Source organism: Schistocerca piceifrons, chromosome 1 (assembly GCF_021461385.2).
Source record: "Schistocerca piceifrons isolate TAMUIC-IGC-003096 chromosome 1, iqSchPice1.1, whole genome shotgun sequence".
Lineage (NCBI taxonomy): Eukaryota > Metazoa > Arthropoda > Insecta > Orthoptera > Acrididae > Schistocerca > Schistocerca piceifrons.
Window position 1 is genome coordinate 598,311,680 of NC_060138.1, and position 21,192 is coordinate 598,332,871.

Consider the following 21,192-nt stretch of genomic DNA (forward strand, 5'->3'; position numbering starts at 1 on the left):
CTGGCGGTCGCTGAACATTGTTTGTCGGAAAATCACGCTATGGAGTATGAACGCATGAGGATTCTGGTACAGACGTCGAGATACTGGGTCAGCGTTGTTAGAGAGGCCATCAAAATTCGCACCAATGACGACCTCATAAACCGTGACTGTGGCTATAATCTTAGTAAGGCTTGGAAACCAGTGATTGCGTTAATCAAGAGTAAATCGAGCAAACGTATAGTTGTGATGACCATGGTGGACAGAGCCACCTCACTGACATCATCTCAGACACCGTCACAATCTGTTCCACCGCGCGACTGTGGCACGGGGCACGGATGGTGGAGTGAGTGCGCCGCGGGCGGAGGGTATTTAAATCGGCCGCTGCCACGACCGAACCCAGTTCCCCCTGAGCAGCCATAGCGTACGGATCTCCGTGCCGGCACGTTCACAGGAGCTCTGTCCGTCAGTTCACCTGATGATGGCGACATGTATGATCGCCGAAATATTGTGCCTGTTGGACACTGTAGACCGGCAGTACACGCGTGGATATTTTGATTTTTGGAAAATGGTTAAAAACACATAAAATATCATGTAACACCAATATTCAGGAATTTTGTAACACTTTTCTGTACCAGTTTATTGCTGACTGTGGCATCAACCCAGTTTTACACAAATGACACCATTTATGCCTACCACCTCTGCTAACCACATTCATTCCATATTACACAACACAAATCTCAGAGTAAAAGTCCACAGTGCTGAGGTTTTTGAGAGATCAGATTTCACATTTGATGGGTTTTAAGTTGCAACACTTAGATTGAATGGCTACTGTAGGCAAATGTTTCCAAAAGAGAATGGTAAAGACAAGAGAAGAGGCAAGCAAGAAAGAAGCATATAGAGTGGTGGAGGATGAAAGAAGAAAGTGGATGGAACAGTGGACCAGAATGATGGAGGAGTACAGTGAAGGTTCAAAAAAGGTGTTATATGGGATAATTAAAAGTAAGAGGAAGAGTGGTATGACAGATTACACTTGAATGGTGAACAAAAGTGGACAGGATGTAGAGAATAAAAAGGAACTCAAGAATATGTGGAAGGAGTATTTTGAAGAACTACTGAACCCAAATGGAGACCTGGATGAGGAGGAACAAGCTGAGGAGAAAAAAAAGAGTTGGAACAGCAAATAGAAAAAGACCTTACATGGGGAGAAGTGGAAGAGACATTGGACAAGATGAAGGGAGGGAAGTACCAGGTCTGGATGAGGCTAAGTGTAGAAATGGTGAGAGCAGCTGGATATGTGGGGATACAATGGCTATATCGAGTAATGAAAATTGTGTGGAGACAGAAGATGATCCCAGAAGACTGGAAGAAGGGAATAATTGTCCTGATCTTTAAGAAGGGAAATAGAAAAGAGTGCAGGAACTATTGGGAGATAACATTGATGAGTCATTGGGCAAAGATTTTTGAGAAAATTTGGAAACACGAATTCAGGCAAAATTAGAAGGAAGAATGAGAGAAGAGCAACATGGCTCCAGAACAGGAAGGTCTACGGTGGGTCTAAAGACAACTGCAGGAACAGCACCATGAATATGGAATAGATCTACTAATGACCTTTCCGGACATTGAAAAAGCGTATGATAGTGCACATAGAAGCAAAGTGTGAAAAGTCCTGGAGAACAGAGGAGTAGCAAAACAGATTATTTGGAGGATAAGGGAAATGTACCATGGAAATGTGAGCTGAGTGAAAGTGGGAGGAGAGAGATCAGCTTGGATTGAACAGAAGAATGGGTTGAGGCAGGGAAGTGCACTTTCACCATTACTCTTCATTGTAGTGATGAATGATATAATGAGTACAGTAGCACAAGTAACTGGTGAAAGGAATATGAAAGCTATGGTGTTTGCAGATAATCTGATGATTTGGGGGAATAAGGAGGAGGAAGTACAAGAGCAGTTGGACATATGGGAATGAACAGTACAAGATTATAGGATGAAATTTAGTATAGGTAAGAGTGAGATGATTAGCACAACAAGAAAGAAGGAGAATAACCATTGGTGGGGCACGGTTGAGGAGAGTAGAGAGTCTCAAGTACCTAGGAAGCCTGATACAGGAAGATGGAAAAAATGACAGAGAAATAAACGAGGGGGTGAGAAAAGCAGAAGCATTTCAGAAGAGTGTTAGAAGCCTGATATGGAGCAAGGATGTACCTCAAATCAGTAAAAAGGTTATGTACCAGTCATACTGTGTCCCGATCCTGACATATGAATCATAAATGTGGGTTATGAAAGGAAGAGAGAAAAGCAAAGTACAAGCTAGTGTGATGAAATTCTTGAGAAACAGTATTGGAGTGACAAAGATAGACAGGTTAAGAAATGATATGATCAGAGAGTTAATGAAGGTGGAACCATTACAGGAGGAGATAGAGAAATCAAGGCTGAGATGGTATGTACATGTTAAGAGAATGGAGGAAAGAGGATACCCAGGAGGATACACTAGATGAAACTGGAAGGAAAGAGACCAAGAGGAAGACCGAGAGATAGATGGCTGAAAGGAGTAGAGGAATGCATCCAAAAGAAAGGAGAAGACTGGACCAAGGTGAAGACGGAGAGATGGTGACAAGACAGATGACGATGGATAGGCTTATGTTCCATACAGACCCAGCCAGAGGCTGGAAACTGTCCAAAATAATGATGATGACTATAGCAAATGAAATGCAACATGTCTGTCTTGCTATTGCAGCTGTAAGCACACTCACTTAACGCATGAATCACTGTAGTAACTATTCTGTTGCCTCCACTACTTTCCATGTTGAATGGAAGTAGACATTATTTCCAAATATCCTTTATATTACACATTCAGACAGTAGTTATCTCATGAAACTGCTTGTTCTATACATGATAGTTATCAATTATTCATCCCATAATGTTGACTTTTATTAAAAACATTATCAAGTTAGGGGATCAGGTCTGATGAATGCCGGCTGGTGTGGCCATACGGTTCTAGGCGCTTCAGTTTGAAACCGCGTGACCGCTATGGTCGCAGGTTCGAATCCTGCCTTGGACATGGATGTGTGTGATGTCCTTAGGTTCATTAGGTTTAAGTAGTTCTAAGTTCTAGGGGACTGATGACCACAGATGTTAAGTCCCATAGTGCTCAGAGCCATTCTAATGAGTGGGAAAGAAGAACAAAATGAAATTATTTATGTGAACTAATGAAGAACAAAGAAGGTAGAAAGAAATGATTACACATTTGTTAAATTTAAACAGTAGAAAATCTGGGATGGATTGTAACAATATTATGAGAAGGAAAGCTGCTACTCACCTTATAGTGGAGATGCTGACTCTCAGATAGGCACAACAAAAAGGCTCTCACAATTAAAGCTTTCAGCCACTAAGGCCTTCGTCAACACTAGATGCACACACACACACACACACACACACACACACACACAAACACACACACACACACACATGCACACTCGTGCAAACACAACTAATACACATGACTGCAGTCTCAGGCAACTGAAACCACACTACAAGACTGAAGCAGCAGCACCAGTGCATGATGGGAGTGGCGACTGGATGGGGGTAAGGAGGAGGCTGGGGTGGGGAGAGGAGGGATAGTATGGTGGGGGTGGTGGACAGTGAAATGCTGCAGGTCTGATGGAGGGGGGGGGGGGGGGAGCGGGGGGCTGGGCTGGCGAGAGGGGGTTGGGAGGAGAATTAGCAGAACAGGAGAGAAATAAAAGACTGTGGTGGTGGAATGACAGCTGTGTAGTGCTAGATTGAGAACAGGGAAGGAGCTGAATGGGTGAGGACAGTGAATAATGAAGGTTGAGGCCAGGAGGGTTTCAGGAACGCAGGATGCGTTGCAGGGAAGGTTCCTACCTGCACATTTCAGAAAAGCTGGTGTTGGTGGGAAGGATTCATATGGCACATTGAAATGAAGGGCATCATGTTTGGTAGTGTGTTCAGCAATAAGGTGGTCCACTTGTTTCTTGGCCACAGTTTGTTGGTGGTAATTCATGTGGACAGACAGCTTGTTGGCTGTCATGCCTACATAGAATGCAGCATAGTGGTTGCAGCTTAGCTTGTAGACCACATGACTGGTTTCACAGGTAGCTCTGCCTTTGATGAGATAGGTGATGCTAGTGGTCGGACTGGAGTAGATGGTGGTGGGAGACTGTATGAGACAGGTCTTACCTCTAGGCCTAGCACAGGGATGTGAGCCATGAGGTAAGGGATTGGGAGCTGGGTTGTATAACCTGCCCCTCCCACAGTGGTCTTCCGCCGTCCACCGAACCTACACAATATACTTGTCCATCCTTACACAACCACTGCTCCCAGTCCCTTACCTCATGGCTCATACTCATGTAATAGATCTAGATGCAAGACCTGTCCCATACATCCTCCCACCACCACCTACTCCAGTCCGATCACTAACATCACCTATCCCTTCAAAGGCAGGGCTACCTGTGAAACCAGTCATGTGGTCTACAAGGTAATCTGCAACCACTGTGCTGCATTCTATGTAGGTATGACAACCAACAAGCTATCTGTCTGCATGAATTACCACCAACAAACTGTGTCCGAGAAACAAGTGGACCATCCTGTTGCTGAGCACACTGCCAAACATGATATCCTTCATTTCAATGACTGCTTCACAGCCTGTGCCATATGGATCCTTCCCACCAACAACAGCTTTTCTGAATTGCACTGGTGGGAAACTTACCTGCAATACATCCTTCATTCCTGTAATCCTCTTGGCCTCAACCTTCGTTAGTCACTGTCTTCACACATCCAGCCCCTTCCCTGTTCCCATTCCAGCACTACACAGCCAGCATTCCACCACCACACCCAGTCTTTTTATTTCTCTTCTTTTCTGCTATTTCCTGCTCCCCCTCCCCACCTCTGGCTGACCTGCAGCACTTCACTGTCCATCACTCTTACCATACTATCCCTCTCCCTCCCTGCCCCAGACTCCTCCTTAGCCCCACGCAGTCGCCATTCCCATCATGCATTGGTGCTGCTGCTCATAGTGTGGTTTCAGCTGCCTGAGACTGCAGTCGTATGTGAGTTGCATTTGCGTGTGTGTGTGTGTGTGTGTGTGTGTGTGTGTGTGTGTGTGTGTGTGGGCGCGCACGCACATGTGTATATCTAGTGTTGACTAAGACCTTAGTGGCCAAAAGTTTTAATTGTGAGAGTCTTTTTGTTGTGTCTCTCTGCAACTCACAATCTCTGCTATATGGTGAGTAGCAACTTTCTTTCTCCTAATATTGTTACATTTCTTAATTTTGTAATATTTATGGATAAAGAGCTCCTTTGCATGGTATATAGAGCACAACACACAGTGTTCAGTACTGAATACATTAAAATTAAAAGATGTCTTCTCAAGCTTACTGTTGGCTCTTGTGGCATGGGAACAATGAAATTATGGTAAAAGAAAGGACAGCTTAAAAATGTGTTGATCATTTTATGTTGCAACCATTATACCTGTCTGAAAGAAATTTAGATAAACAGTTGGTTTTATATCTTAGGCCAAGAAATAGAATTTTGATCACATGGATTAAGCCAGCTGGACATTATCTGTCTCTGTCCTTGCTCATGAAACGTCCTTAAAATCCCAGAAAGAGAGAAAATAGGACCCCTGTTTTTATAAAATAATTCTCTTATTGAATCACTTACATTCTAATATGAAGCAACATCTTTTTTTTTTTTTTTGTCCAATATCCTGGAGACTACTAGTTTTTACAAATGTTTTCACTCCTAACATTGTAATTTAAGTATAATATTTTCATTTCAGACATGGATCCAAACAGCTCAGGTCAACAAGGAGGAAACAACCTTGTCATTATTGACAATGACAATAAGGAAAACAGTCCACTTCTGCCAAAAGATATGCCTATCATTTTAGATTATGTAAGTATGTTGCAAGCTTGTAATTTCCAATAAGTTGCAATGAAGTTCATTTGTGTGTAGCTTTACTGATTGAGTTGTGACAGCAAACAAAAAATCTGTGTCTGACACAAGTGAAGTGGCATAGTAAGAAACAAGTAATTTATGTTGGATGACATTTGTTATCCACCTTTGGTCTGTTGTTTTAACATTTTAGTTTGCATAGCTGTTATCATTAACAAATTATGCTAAAATTCCATTTACAAATTGAGAATGATGTTGCAGACATTGCTAAAAGTCAGGTACCTGTTTAGATGTCACGTCTCTCAATATTGTGGTTAGCCAAGAAAAAAGCATTATGTTGAATGACTAATTCCAGGACTTAATACGTAACTGGTGCAAGTGGAACGGCCACACAAAGATGTGGTCAACGCAGTATGACTAAAACATTATGAAATAATTAAAAATGAGATTTATTATCAGTAGTATCTCTCTGCCCATCTAATATGCAAATCACTATAGATTTCCTCAATAGCTATAAGGTTAACAGTGGGTATACACTGGTCACTGTTATGTGGTGTGGTGTGGTGAAATCTTGACTGTAGTTTTGTAATAGTGGAGTCTACATTGAAAATAAGGTTATAAATCAGAAATATGTAAAGCTGTTACATTCAGCAAATACCTGTGCATGTATGTGGACAAGCAATGGAAGTGTTAGGAGTCCATTTTAGGGTCACAGATTCTCAAAGATTCTAGGAACATCCCTAAAGATGAGTCATGAGTTACCATTAACCTTTGCTAATGTACGATATCAATGACATCCATAAAACAGATTGTTAGAAAATGCTGCATTCAATTCATGCAGAATTCCTACATATATCAAGTAACAATACTGTAGAATGATAAGAGTCCCTCTACTACTGGAAAATTTATATCTGCTGGATGTCACAAAACACAGTATAGAAACAAGTTTTTGTAGCAGCTGTATACAAATTGCAGTATAAAAGAAAAATGTCTTTTGTTTTTTATTTATCTTATAAAAGTTAAATAAATAACTTAACTTGCAGCAAGCAAAAGGCATGTTTCTTTGAAGCTATTACAATAGAGAAATGCTGTTTTGGGATAATTGTAGTAGTATACCTGAAAAATGTCATATTCCTGACCCAAATTGTCATGGATAGTTCAACATGAATCTCTCATAGGATACATAACGTCAAATGAAGTGTTTCAAACAGAATGACTTCCTCCATACCAACCAGCATGGATTTAAAAATACTGTCATGCAAAGCCCAACCCACTTTTCCTCACGTGATATCCTGGAAACCATCGACCAATAAAATCTGGTGGATGCGGTACCTCTTGACTTATAAAATCATTTGACTTGGTACCACACCAACATTTATTAAACTTGCATGTAAAACTGTGCACTCCGCCAGATAAAAAAAGTGTCCTATGACCAAAATATCATCGAGTCACAACTGGAATTGGTCAGAGTAATAATTTGCATGGATATTAAATGGAATGATCACATGTATGTAAAACAGGTAGCAGGCTTTGTTTCATTAGCAGGATACTGCAAAACAAAGAGTTATCAAGGGTAATTTCATTAATGACCTCGAAGTAAACCACGTTGGTGCTACAATAGAATGCCAACAGAATACTGAAATAACTTTAATGAATATTTCTCTTCTGCTGGTAAATCTATCAGTGATGTGTTCAATAACCTTAAATATAAGTTTAAGGGTAGTGCTTCTACATACAGTGTGTACCTCACTGCAACAACACCATTGAAATAAAAAGCATAGCAAAGACATCATGAAATTCTAAGGCTGTGTGGTATGCTGGGCTAAATATGAACAGCCTAAAATTCTGCATTGGCATCATGTCTGGACCCCTCTCCATTCCAATTAATAGTATCTTAACATCAGGAAATTTTCCTAACCTGTTGAAAATAGCGCTGCTGACACAAGTTCACAAGAAATGAGTCTGAGTGAAAATAGAAAACTGCAAACCAGTTTCTGTCTTTCCCGTCTTCTCAAAGATCATAGAAAAGGTCATATACAGTAAAATTGTCACATTAAAAAAAAAAGCATAAACTAATCTTTGAGACTCAGAATGTCTTCATCGGAGACAAATCAACTGTGGTAGATGGTGGACAGTTTATTGATGAGGTAACATCTGCTGTGGAAAAGAAGGAATATGTTATAGAAATAATCCTTGATCTTGAAAACCCATACAACTGTGTCAGTATAACAGTACTCCTAGAACAGTTCGGGAACATAGGCATCAGAGGCATTAATCATTATCTAATAAAAACTTATCTAACTAAGAGAAAGCAGTTTGTGCTATTAAAAATGGCAAATGGTACAAACAGATCTGATATAAATTATGGGGTACATAATTCTATATGCTTGAGATACATCTGTTGTAAGCAAGCATAAATATTATGACAAATTAGAAATATTGTGCAGCTGTATCAAAAATGAAATAATTCAGTACTTCAGTGAAAGTCATCTTAGTGTCAGCACCAAGAAAACAGCAGTAATCCTGCAAACGAGATCGATTTTGAAATTCAGTTGTGTACTGAAACTGACACTGCCATCAAAGAAAACTATGTAAGATTCCTGGGGTTAACAATACAAGATACACTTCAATGGAATATGCATGTTCACTCTCTGGCAAGCGAACTGGCTAAAATTGATACATTTGCAATAAATATGCTTATAACATGCTGCAATGATACACATGTACTACAACCTACCTCCTTGCCCTAGATTGCTAGAGCTGGGGCATTGACTGTTATAAATATGTATATTTTTAAATCAATCTTGTTGGCCTGAACACTTAATGTAAAATGTAAACTATGAGCTGCATAAATGCAACACCAGAAACAAAGATCGGTTTCATCCCACTAGAAGTGTACTTTGTCAAAGAAGCCCACTGTATTCAGGATTGAGGCTAGCCATTGCATTACCAAGATCAGTCACATCACTCCCCAGAGCAAAATTTAAAGCCAGACTATAAAGAATATTGATTGCCGACCCACACTACCAACTAGATGAGTATCTTTGTTTTGCATGTAATAAAGGAAATCTTATGTAAACTTTATGTCTGAGTAGTATCATTCAATATAAACATTTGATCATCCAGTTGACACAATGAAAAGTCCGAGTTGGAATATCAACAATATTATGAAAAGAATAGATTGCTACTCACCATAAAGATGACACATTAAGTTGCAGACAGCCACAACAAAAAAAGTGTTACACTTTGATATTTCAGCTGAATCTTTATTCAGGAAAGAAACACACATACATTCACAAAAGCAAGCACACTTGATGCACACAACTGCTTTCTCTGCTGCTCCAGCCAGAATTCATCTTCTTCTCTTAATCGTGTACACACTGGAAACTTTCTGTCATTTTACTGCTTATCTTGACCTTAGCTTTTGCATCATTGAAATTTATCTCTACTGTTCTCACCAATTTCTTTGGTTTGCCATATTATGTCATAACTGTAAAAAGACACAGTCTATGGACACTATTGTAAGCTTTCTTGAAATCTGTGAAGGGAAGATATAATTCTCTGCCATATTCATATGTTTTCAAACAAACCTGTTTCAAGACAAAGAATTGGTCCATAGTTCCAGTTATTTCTTTGTCAATGGTTTGATTCATTCTAGTAGACAGTTGGAGATCATCTTGTAGCAGATGCTGAATAGTGCAGTGTCGTTATGTTGTCACATACCAATTTATCTTCCTTTTTATGTGTGGGATATATCACAGCTAACTTCCTTTTCTCTGGTATTGACTGATCTGTCAAGACTGACGCAATTAGCTTGTGGATTTTGGAGAAGAGGGCTCTGTCTGCAGCCTTGAGAAGTTCAGCAGCAAATCCAGTCTCTTCTGGACTCTTGCCATTCTTAAGGTTTTTAACCTGTTCCCTTATGTCCACAATGATCAGTGAAGTATTTTCTGGATGCACTGTTATTGGGTCAGTAAACTTGAATAATTCAGTTGGTCCTTTGCAATGTAATAGATTCCTGAGATGTTCAACTATCTTCTTCCAGTGCTTTGATCCTCTGTTAGCATCCTTCCATTGGTGTCTTTCCTAAATTGGTGTTGGTGCTTTGAATCTCCCTTAAACCTCTTTGCTTTCCTACATAGTTCTTTACATCTATTTCCATCAAGTCTTGCTGGGTTTCCTCCATTATGTTTCTTACAAATCTTCTCTTTGCTTTCCTCAGTGTGGCCTATTACTGCTGTTGTATTTCTTTGGACTTCGATTTTCCTTCTTCCTGCATACTACTTGTTACTGATAGTAAATTGGTGTGCTGTCTCTCTCAGATAGCTTCTTCACATCCCTCATCAAATCACCCTTGTTTACCCTTATTTTAATTTGGAATTACTTCTTGGGAATTTTTTTTTTTTTTTTTTTTTTTTTTGTAATTGCATCTGCAACCACCTTCCAATTTTGACCTATCTCTGTGTTTCCATTCTCGTCAATCACCAATTCTTCAAAATGGTTGATCAGTTTGATCTTGAAAGTACCTCTTATATTATCTTTGTTCAGGCTTTCCTGAGCGTATTGAGTGAAGTTTTGCATTCCTTTGCATTTCCTGCTGGGTCTCGAGACTGTTGTCATCAATATTCTGACAAGATAGTGGCCCACTCTACATCCAGCACCTCATGCTCTCTTGACATTTTGACTCCTCTTCTTTCATACATTCATTATAGTGTAACACGAGATGTGATAACTAAGATATGTTTATGAATTGAAAGTTGTTCATCGTTACAATTAAATTATGGTGTATCTCCAAGGTTACTTGATTAATTGTTATTGTATTACAAAATCCAAATAAACATTTTATTTACAGGGTACAGGCCATATACCATCAAAAAAGGACCTGAAAACAGAGGCAAACAGAAAAAGAAAACAAAGTATTGATGAAGCAGATAATGATGAAAGCAATCGCGACTGGTGGACCAAGTATTTTGCCTCTGTGGAAGCCATGATAGAGGTATAAACTCTTCACTAATCTTATTTTAAGAGATAAATAAATCAATGAAAGACAGTGGCAGTGGTGGTGGTGGTGGTGGTGGTGTGTGTGTGTGTGTGTGTGTGTGTGTGTGTGTGTGAAATTAATTTCATATTGTATTCGGGAGTCATTGAAACTTCTAACTTATTGTTGTTTCCCAGCATGTATTTCTGCTTTGCAAAGCCAGTTAATGTTTATCTCTAAAACTGAGGTGACATATATGAACTTGCCCTAACTTCCCCTTGTGAGACTTCTGCAAAATTCCAATTTTGACCATGTTTCTTGACTATGCTATATTACTACTGCAAGCATTAAAAAGACGATGCTGCACAATCACTTACAGCTATTTTGCCTGCAAAAGGCAAAACCCTGTGTTTAACTTTAGTCAAGCACACCTAGTGTCCACAAATCAGGCCTTCCTAGTTCTGCAATTAGTAGGCAGGATTTACCTACCAATCACCACAGATAAACTTACTGAACTAAAGAGGCAAACTGAGCAACAGAAGAAAGTAAAATTGTATTAAGAATAAATTTACAAACAATTTATAATCATAGTTGGATGTGTGGCCTCAAAAAACAATGACAGCATGTCCATTATTACATCTAATTAACAGACAAAGAGTTGTTCTGTACTCCACAACTGAATTTGATGTTTAGATGTTACATGAATTACATGTTACATAAATTAGATTTTACGCATATATGGTTCAGGTGTGCACTACACATCAGAGGCTTGTACCATGGTAGCTGATTGTGCATGAGGTGCACACACAGATTTTTTTAGATTTGGCAATTCTTCATACCATCTAGATAACAATAGCTGTAGGAAACACAGAGGTATTGGTGTAAGATCCAAAGAAACACACTCCACAGCTAACAGTTTTGAAATCCTAATGGTTAACTGCCAAAGCATTCACAACAAAGCACCAGAGTTTTAAGCTTCCCTAAAAGGCAGTGAAGTTCAAATAATATATGTACTCAAAGCTGGTTAAAACTGAAAGTTGATTATACTGAGATTTTTGGGAAAAATTTAAGCATACACCAAAAGGATACACTAATGGGAAATGGAGGTGGTGTATTTGTTGCAGTAGGCAACTAAATCAAATCCATCAAAATAGAAATTGAAGCTGCGTATGAGACTGTTTGAGCAAGACTCAGTATTGAGGGTCCGCGTAAAATTATAACTGGATCTTCTATCGACCACCACTGTCACCTCTGCTTTGCAAAGCCTGTTAATATTATCTCTGAAACCTAGCTGATATATTAACTTGCCCTAACTTCCCCTTTTGAGCTTTAGAAAAATATCAGTTGGCTCATTCGAAAGTCTCTTAAGCATAATATCATACTATAATCATCAGAAGAGACTTCACCCATCAACAACCATTAGGGGTACGTTTTGTTGGTGGTAGACATGACAAGACACAATACTTGACCATGAGGCAGCAGTAGCAACAAAGAATACCAAAACACAAAGGCTAACTAAAACAAGAAGAAAGATCTGTACGTTCAGTAATTTAATGGATAAATAAAAAATCTGCTCACCAAGTGGTGGCAGAAGAAAATGTATATAAAGCTTAAGTAAATGGCAAGCTTTTGGAGCTGGTGGCTCCATCTCCTAGCAGAAGGTTACATGAAAATGGATAGGACTGGTGAGGTTTAGGAAAAGAAGGGAGTTCAAAAAAGTTGCCCAGAAAGCAGTTGAGGGAAGACTCAGTACATGGCCTGAGAAGGAAAGACTAGTTCAGTAAATTAGACAGAAAAGCAGTAGTGTCATAACTGAATGAGGAACTTGAAACTTTTAGCTCAACACAGAAACATGTAGAGGAACTATGGCTCAAATTCCAAAGACTAACAAATTGCCTGTTTGCTTCTGTCTTAGGTTCTTCAATCAGCATTTGTTTAATGATTTTTCTAATGTTTCACCTGCATGAGAGAGTGGTTGGCACTGTAAAAGCTTCACCCTCCATTGCTCATGGTTAACTGGAGCTGAGCTCTCAGCTGCAGATGTATCTGGCACTCCAGGCCAAGCGTATGGCCATTACCACTGCATTTCTCTCAATGCTACCTGCAACAGTTGTTCACTGCAGCACAGCAACCAGGGATCCATTCTGCTTGAGGCTTCCTTCTTTCTTTTTGAAGCTGTTGTCACGTTTGTGCATTTCTATAGCTCCTCTGAACAAGTGGATGTGATAACTCCTCTCTACAGTAAGAACTTCTGTGTCATCATATTTTACTAAGTGTTTACTCTTGCATAGGAAGCGCTCCACAACAGCTGATTGCTCCACCTGTCCCAACATGCAATGTCACTTATGTTCAGTGATCCTGGTGTTGATTGATTGTCCAGTCATTTCAACAATTTTTTTTTCCACATGTACATGATATACAGTATATTCCTGACTTTGCAGCCAGGTCCCATTCCTCCTTTGCCAATCTGAGACACTCTTTGAGCATCTCTGTCAGTTCATAAATGGTCTTTACACTGAATATGCACTATATACAGCCAACTATGTACATCAGTCTGGAAATGTGTGGTAGAAAGGCTGCACCCAAATTTCTTTTTCTGATGTGTCATTCTACTGAGTGTTAGATTCTGTGACACTTGTTATGTAACTGGAGAAGTACCCATTGCTCCTCAGAACTGTTTCTATGTGTTGTATCTCATGCCTGGGGTGCTATGGCTCACATATTCATCTTGTTCACATTATAAGGGTATTAATCTTGTCTCTTTTCTGGCTCGGGTGGTGACTTCACACTTTGTACAGGTAATGGTCCATGTCTGTCAGTTTTAAACCCACAGTATGTTCCAGGTTCTCACCACTCCTCATGATCAGCACATCTAGAATAGGTAACTGTTGATCCTTTTATACCTCCAGGGTAAATTTTATGTTGGCATGGAGACTATTCAGATTTCTTAAGAAGTCATAAAGCTGTTCCTCACTATGGTTGCACACAATGAAAGTACCATTGACACATCTGCACCACACCTTAGGTTTAAAAGATACCAAGTCCAGCACCTGTGCTTTGAAATGTTCCATGAAGAAGTTGGTCACTACTGGACTGAGTGGACTACCCATGACAATGCCTTCCTGCTGTTCACAGAAGTTGGCATTGCACATGAAATAGCTCATGGTGAGATATATGTAAAAGCCTGATGATGTATTGCAGGAAAATGGAACTGATATACTGAGTGGCACATTGCCAAACAAAGAAACAACATCAAAACTGACCACAATGTCATTTAGTCCAAGTTTTACTTTTGTCAACTTCTCAATGAAATATCCTGAGTCCTATATGTGTGTGTCAGTCTTTCCCATGTGCGGCTGGAGCAAAGAGGCCAATTGTTTTGCCATTTCATACATCGATGAGCCTGGAGAACTAACAGTCAGTCTTAATGTAACATTATTTTTACGGATTTTTGGTAATCCCTACAAACAAGGTGTTCAGCCTTCAATGTTGCTCAGTGTCCTCTGTATCTATGCTAAGAGATCTGCTTCACTGGATCTATGCTTAGTGTTTGGTTCACAGAATGCAGAGGAGCGACACACTGGAACAAGAAATGTTGGTTACAGCCTTTTTGCCATACAGCCCCAGTGTGGCTGACATAATCGGCCATATATTGTGCAGTTACAACAGAAAGACTATTTATCAACTGGCAAAGAAGGTCAAAGACTGTCTCAAATCAGGAAAGGAGAAAATGGACCTACTTGCAGTATTGAGAATATACAGTATACCATGTACATGTGGAAAAGAGTATGTTGGAATGACTGCACAACAACCAACACTGGGATCACCCAGTGTTAGTGGTGTTGTAGGATGAGACAGGTGGATAAATTGGCTGTGGCAAAGAATATGCTTTGTGAGACCATCCAGCTAGTAACATTCACCAACACAGAAGTTCTCACTGTAGAACAGTGCTGTCACACCCGTTTCTTCAGGGAAGCAGTAGAAATACAAAAATATGACAATAGCTTCAACAAGAAAGCAGAAAGCCTCAAGGTGAATGAGACCTTGTTTCCCATGCTGGAGCAAACAACTGTTGCAGGTATAAAGGGAAGAACTGCAGCAGTAATGGCCACAGAAAGGCCCTTGGACATTGGCACACCAGGTACATATAGTCTGTAGCTGAGAGCTCTGATCCAGTCCACCACCGGCAATGGAAGGCGAAGGTTTGACAATGCCAGCTATCCATGCCGGGGGAAACACACACACACACACACACACACACACACACACACACACACACACACACATCAAACAAGCATCAGTCATACAATTGTAAAGTAACTTCCAGAGAAACCGAGACTACTGAAAAATGAATGTAAAACAAAGCATAGGGCTAAATGAAACATGCTTGGCTGTCAAGAGAGTGATGCATGAAGCCTCCAGTTTTATCTTGGATGGAGAATCATTGTCAAATGTAGAGGTAACCATGGGTGTACCCCAGGGAAGTGTTTTGGGTCCCTTCCTGTTGATGTTGTATACTAATGATCTTGCAGACAACATAATAGTAACCTCAAACTTTTTGTACTACAAACCCCTACATATCATTCCCATAGGGATCATGAGGACGAGATCAGACTAATTACAACATGCACAGATGCATTTAAACAGTTATTCTTGCTGTGCTTCATACATAAATATAATGGAAGAAAACCATAATAACTGGTACAACGGGTGTGCCCTGTGCATGCACTCCACAGTGTTTTGCAGAGTGTGGGTGTTAATGTACAGTATAATTTCTACCTCAGCCCATATCAAAATACAGAACATTGTCTGGCAAGTTCATTTCTGCTTTGTCTTAACTGTGGTATCTCAAGAACATAATTTTTACTTGGGGAAAAGTAAGAAAGAAGATCAATAAAATAATGAAAATGTAATGTTAGTGGTGAAACACAAGCTGGTAAAACTTTGGTATCAAAGAAAGAAGGATACTCAAAAGTAAAATAGTAAAGAGAAAGACAAAGCACCATTATTGAAGCATGAACAAGCAACTGAAGGAAATGATGAATCCTAAAAGATCACATTTGATATTATTAGACAATGATGCAATTATAGCATAACAAAGTAGTTGCTGTATTGTAGCAAATATTCTGCAAAACAATCAAATTTTGACATCATGAGTATTCATTTGAAGTCAAATGTCTACATTCTGTGATATGCTTAAGAATGCCTTTATTTCATGGTGTAATGTGTTCATTACATGGCTCACAACATCAGTGTTTATTGGAATGCCAACCAATTTTCATTAACATGACTTTTCAGTTTCTCATGGCATATTAATTCAATGAACAGTCTGTAGGTGTACTGGTATGCAGTAGACACAGTATTTCGGCAGTCAGATATGTCACCATTATCAGGTGCACTGACAAGTTGACCTCCTGGGGGCACATGGTTTGACTTCCACATATTTTCTTTTTAACAGAGAATACTGTGAACAGAAGGAGAGTGTTCCAACGGATAGCCCACTCTAACCTGTGGGTGCCTGTCTCTATATGGAGCACATTGAGGAAGGAACCCTAAAGTCATACAAATGGAAACCTGTTTTTTTTCTATTATGTGGATGACACATTCATCATCTGGCTCCATAGCAGTCTCTATAGAGACTGAGACAGAGGGAAGACCATTTCTGAATGTCGTGTTCAAGAGAAGAACAGATGGCACCCTGAGCCATTGTGTATACCAGGAAGCAATGCACACTGACCAGTATCCACCTCCATCCTGCACAGCGAAGTGGGATGCTCAAAATGCTAATAGACAGGGCACACACCTTTGCAGATTCAGAGATTCTCACCCAGTAACTGTAACATCTCAGAACTGTATTCTGAAAAAACGATTAATCAGAATGGCAGATCAGGCACTATCTGTGCCCTGTCACTGCAGTGCAACCTGAGGAGGTAGAAGAAGTTATGGAGAAAGAGGCAGCCACAGCCTTTTTACAATACAGTGGTGTACTTTGGAGAAAAATTTGGCACATCCTGAAAAAACACTGGATACAAACTTTTTTCTGTATGCCCAGTAAAACATGGGCATTATTGGAGACTATCGAAGCTGACCTAGGATTATTGAAGGCCTGAATATACCAGATTCATGCCATTAGTGGAAGATTTATATTGGACAAACATTGCTGCTGAGAAGACCAATGGCACAGTTGACTAATGTATTCTAACAAGTCAGCAGTCACACAGCACTGTTTATCCAAGACTCTTGCAATGGAATATTAATGCACTGGGATTTTAGCACAAATGTTAAAATTCTAGAACAGCATTGTTTGAAAAGTCATCAAAATACACACCAGCAATTCTCTTATCAACTAGGACTGCTGCTGTCTCAGAAAGGCTTGGGAACCAACACTGTGTCTGATTAAAAAGACATCAGTAAACACAACAAACTGGTGGACAGGGCAGACAGAGTGCCTACATCCATGCTGACACATTGAGCAGATACATTCACCAACACAATTGCATCTTTGACCATCGACACACAGATACATTCACCAACACAATTGCATCTTTGACTATCGACACTTGCACTATGGCACAAGCCATGTGTGGGGCATCCTGCAGAAGAAAGAAATTTGTCAGCCGTGCATCCCTAGAAGGTCAGTTCATCAGCACACTGGATGATGGTGACATGTCTGATCACCAGAATATTGTATTCACTGGACACTATGTACTGACAGTACACCCATGGACTATTCAATTTTGGCTGAGCTTCAAAAATTTATTACTGATGGAAGCATGGCCACAATTAAATTCTGTAAACCAATTGTAAATAGTCCATTCTGGAGATAATTTATTACCAAAAGTTTACCAAAGTGGCAGGAGGCATTATTGTTGAGTTTGACCTTTACAAAAATTGTGAAAAATTATCCAATTAAAATCTTCTTGTGGAATTTCTGTTTTTTCTTATACCTTTTTTTTAAACTATTCAGGTTGGTAATTAATTTTTTTAACCATCAGTATTTGTTGTATTTTTTTAGATAGTGTATACCCATTGAATCAGATGCTACTTTATATTATTTTTAACTTTAAATCTTTAATTTATATGTTGATTATCAGTTATTGTTTATATCAACAATTATGATGTAAATAATCTGTCCAGGAAAGTAAAGAACATCGTAAAGAGGTTGCACAGATGCACAGTCAGCAAAATGGATCTTTGCCAATATACTTTGAGGAAAATAGTGGGTTTCAGCCATCTAATAGAGATATTTCATGGACTGGCAGTGATAGAAGCACTGAAAAAAAGAAACACACATTGAAAGGAACATCAACAGCTGCAAAATTTGTGGCTCGTCTCAGCCCTAAAAGTATGAGAAGGAGAAGTGAGCTTCAAACTGCAATAATGAAGGCAAGAAATATATTTTTTTATCACCAGCCCATGTAATTGTTTTTTCATGTCTGATTAAAAATAGCCCATAATATCAAATATTTATTTTGCAAACTCAAGCTGTAACAATATTTTGCAATACAGATAACCATAAACATTGCAAGGCCATTGCAAAGTCTTCACTCTGTTATTTACTTTTCAGTGTATTTATTCTTTAATGATAATTATGATTAACAGTAACAATGTAAGATAAATAAAACAAGTGTAATTCAAAACATTACTATCAAACAATGGAAAATCCAGGATGGAATCTAACAATAACAGAGAAGGAAAGTTGCTACTCGCCATATAGCAGAGATGCCGAGTCGCGATAGGCACAATAAAAAGATTCACACAATTAAAGCATTCAGCAATTAAGGCCTTTGTCAGCAGTAGACACACACACACACACACACACACACACACACACACACACACACACACACACACACACACAAATGTATATATGCACACAAACCTGTGATGGTGCTACATATGTTGTAACAACAGCTTTTATTGATTTTTCTTGGCAGATCTATCCAAATGAACTTGAAATGCAGCCAGAGTACAATGGTTTTAAAGAATGGCTTCTCACATTTGACCTGTACAGAGGAAAAAAAACTGGTGATGACACAGAAGATGAAAGCCGCGTTGTTGGAACATTCAAAGTAAGAACCATCAATACTAAAATTTAAGAATTACATAACAGAAAAAGAAAACATTGTAAATAGTTAAAATTAGTAGCAGATAGATAATAAAATAATACTTTAGTCACTGTGAATGAAAAAAAAACATGTAACTGTACATTTAAGATAAAAAATTGGAAAAAAATGTGTACCGTAATTGTAGTCTGACCTGTTTCTCCCTGGACATCCTGTGTAGCTCTAACTCTTAACTCTCTCCAGTGTCTAATCAGTGTCTCAGGATTCATGACTGGTTTTCTAATAGTTATTGATAATATAACTCAGTGAAGGCTTTCACAGCTGATACTTCCGTTAAAAATTCTGGTCAAAAGAGCATGGCCAGTGCACAAAGATATTTGCTGACTTTTCATCTCTATTTGCAGAGGACATCTTCAAAGATGAAACACTGGTAGCTTCAATTATTGTTGTTTCATCTTGGAAGATGTCTTGGCTGGGAAGTTTTAATGAAAAATGGTTGATATTAATTGAGAGGAATGAAACTAAGAATAAGTCTATTATTTCACAGGGAGCTATCAAAGTTTACAAGTGGCCATTGCCAAAAGACATTGAAGATCATACAATAATGGGGTTTGATCCACAGTATGGATTTTTCCAAGGTCTTCCATCAAATGACCCAATACATGTACTTGTCCGTGTTTACATTGTGAAAGCTACAGATCTTCATCCAATGGACCTAAATGGGAAAGCAGATCCATACATTGTTCTTCAGCTTGGGAATAAGAGAATCAGTGATAAGGAAAACTACATATCCAAACAGCTGAACCCTGTTTTTGGGAAGTAAGTATAAATCACAGTAAAACTTTTTTTGATGATTATTTGTGCTCAGTTACCCAACAAGTGTGTTTCTATAATTAATACATTATTGATGAATGAAGCAGGAAATAGTTAACTGCTAAAATGTAAAAACAATAAAATAAAATAATGTTTCTCCCAGTAATAACAATTACCTTTGTAGTTTCATACTAATTATTTTTAAATCTTCTGAAAACATTACTATCTTAACTTGGTAATTATCAATGTACAACAGTACAGCTAGTATTTTGATGATTCTGTTGTAGTACAACTTTTAATTACTGATAACTCAGAAATATAGCATTTTATTTAGCTCAGTTTGAGTGCTGTTTTTTTGTACCTGTGTATGAGAACTTGAAGTAGTATTATAGTGATGCACTACTATGCATTCATTCCCATTACCTATCTGCTCTAGCAGACAATCTCATGCTGCAGCAGACAATGCATTGCCCATCAACAAATGCAACATGAACTGTATGCATTTGAGGAAAAGAGTTTCCTTGCCACATGCCTCTTCGCTGCAGTGCATGTGTGGTTTTTGCTAACATGTGCTACAGGAAGCATCCCCAACTCCCAACACTTCCTGCAACAACACCGAGCTGTCAAAATGACAAATGCAGTAACATAGTGTTTCTTTTGTGTTGAATTTATGTACAAGTTATTTCATTATCAGAACTGAACAGCTTGCCATAGTGCTATCAGATAGGCACAGGACCCAGGAAGGCATCAGTGGTGAGTTGTTTTTGTGTTTCTATAAAGTGAATAGCATAGCAGGATTCCATGACATCTACAGAGAAGTAGTAGGCGAGATTGATACCATACTTCAAGAAAACATTGTTCAGCTCCCGCCTTGTGGTCTCATGTCCTGAGTGTAGAGTATCCACTTCACGCAACCAGTTAAATTATAGCAAGTGTGACAAGATCCAACATCTTCTTGTGAACTATGTACAAACCACTGTGGCACCACAGGTGTGGCCTACAAAGACTGAAATCCCCAACTGTGTTAGATTAGCTTCATCCATGAACCTCAAGGTCATTTATTTGCATTTTGTATTTGCATTAGTCACCATGCTAGATTAGCTCCATTTAAGGTACCTCAAGTTCATTTATTGTGTATTGTATTTTGCTTTTATCACTATTTTAGATTAGCTCACCCACTGTACCTCAAGTTTATTTGTACTGCAATTGTATTTTGTTTTAATCATCATGTTAGATTAGATACACTTACAGTACCACCAAGTTCATTTACTTTTATTTGCATATTTCCTTGATCACAGTGTTAGATTAGTCCCATTCACCATACTTCAAGAACATTAACAATTTTTCTGACATTGTCCTAAGAAAAAAAAAAATGGATAAATTGATTCCCCAAACATGGAAGTGGGTACCCCTTGTGCATACTTGTAATACTTTCATAAGTGA

At 38.9% G+C, this 21,192-nt stretch overlaps 1 protein-coding gene across 1 annotated transcript in view; it reads left to right on the plus strand.

Annotated features, from left to right (window-relative positions):
* Positions 1–21,192, plus strand: part of LOC124755559 (otoferlin-like) — a 461,140-nt gene that overhangs the window by 339,164 nt on the left and 100,784 nt on the right. The window contains exons 25-29 of the mRNA XM_047249045.1: positions 5,777–5,892; positions 10,745–10,888; positions 18,008–18,256; positions 18,808–18,942; positions 19,484–19,755. Coding sequence (XP_047105001.1) covers positions 5,777–5,892; positions 10,745–10,888; positions 18,008–18,256; positions 18,808–18,942; positions 19,484–19,755 — 916 coding nt within the window. The remainder of the gene's footprint in view (positions 1–5,776; positions 5,893–10,744; positions 10,889–18,007; positions 18,257–18,807; positions 18,943–19,483; positions 19,756–21,192) is intronic.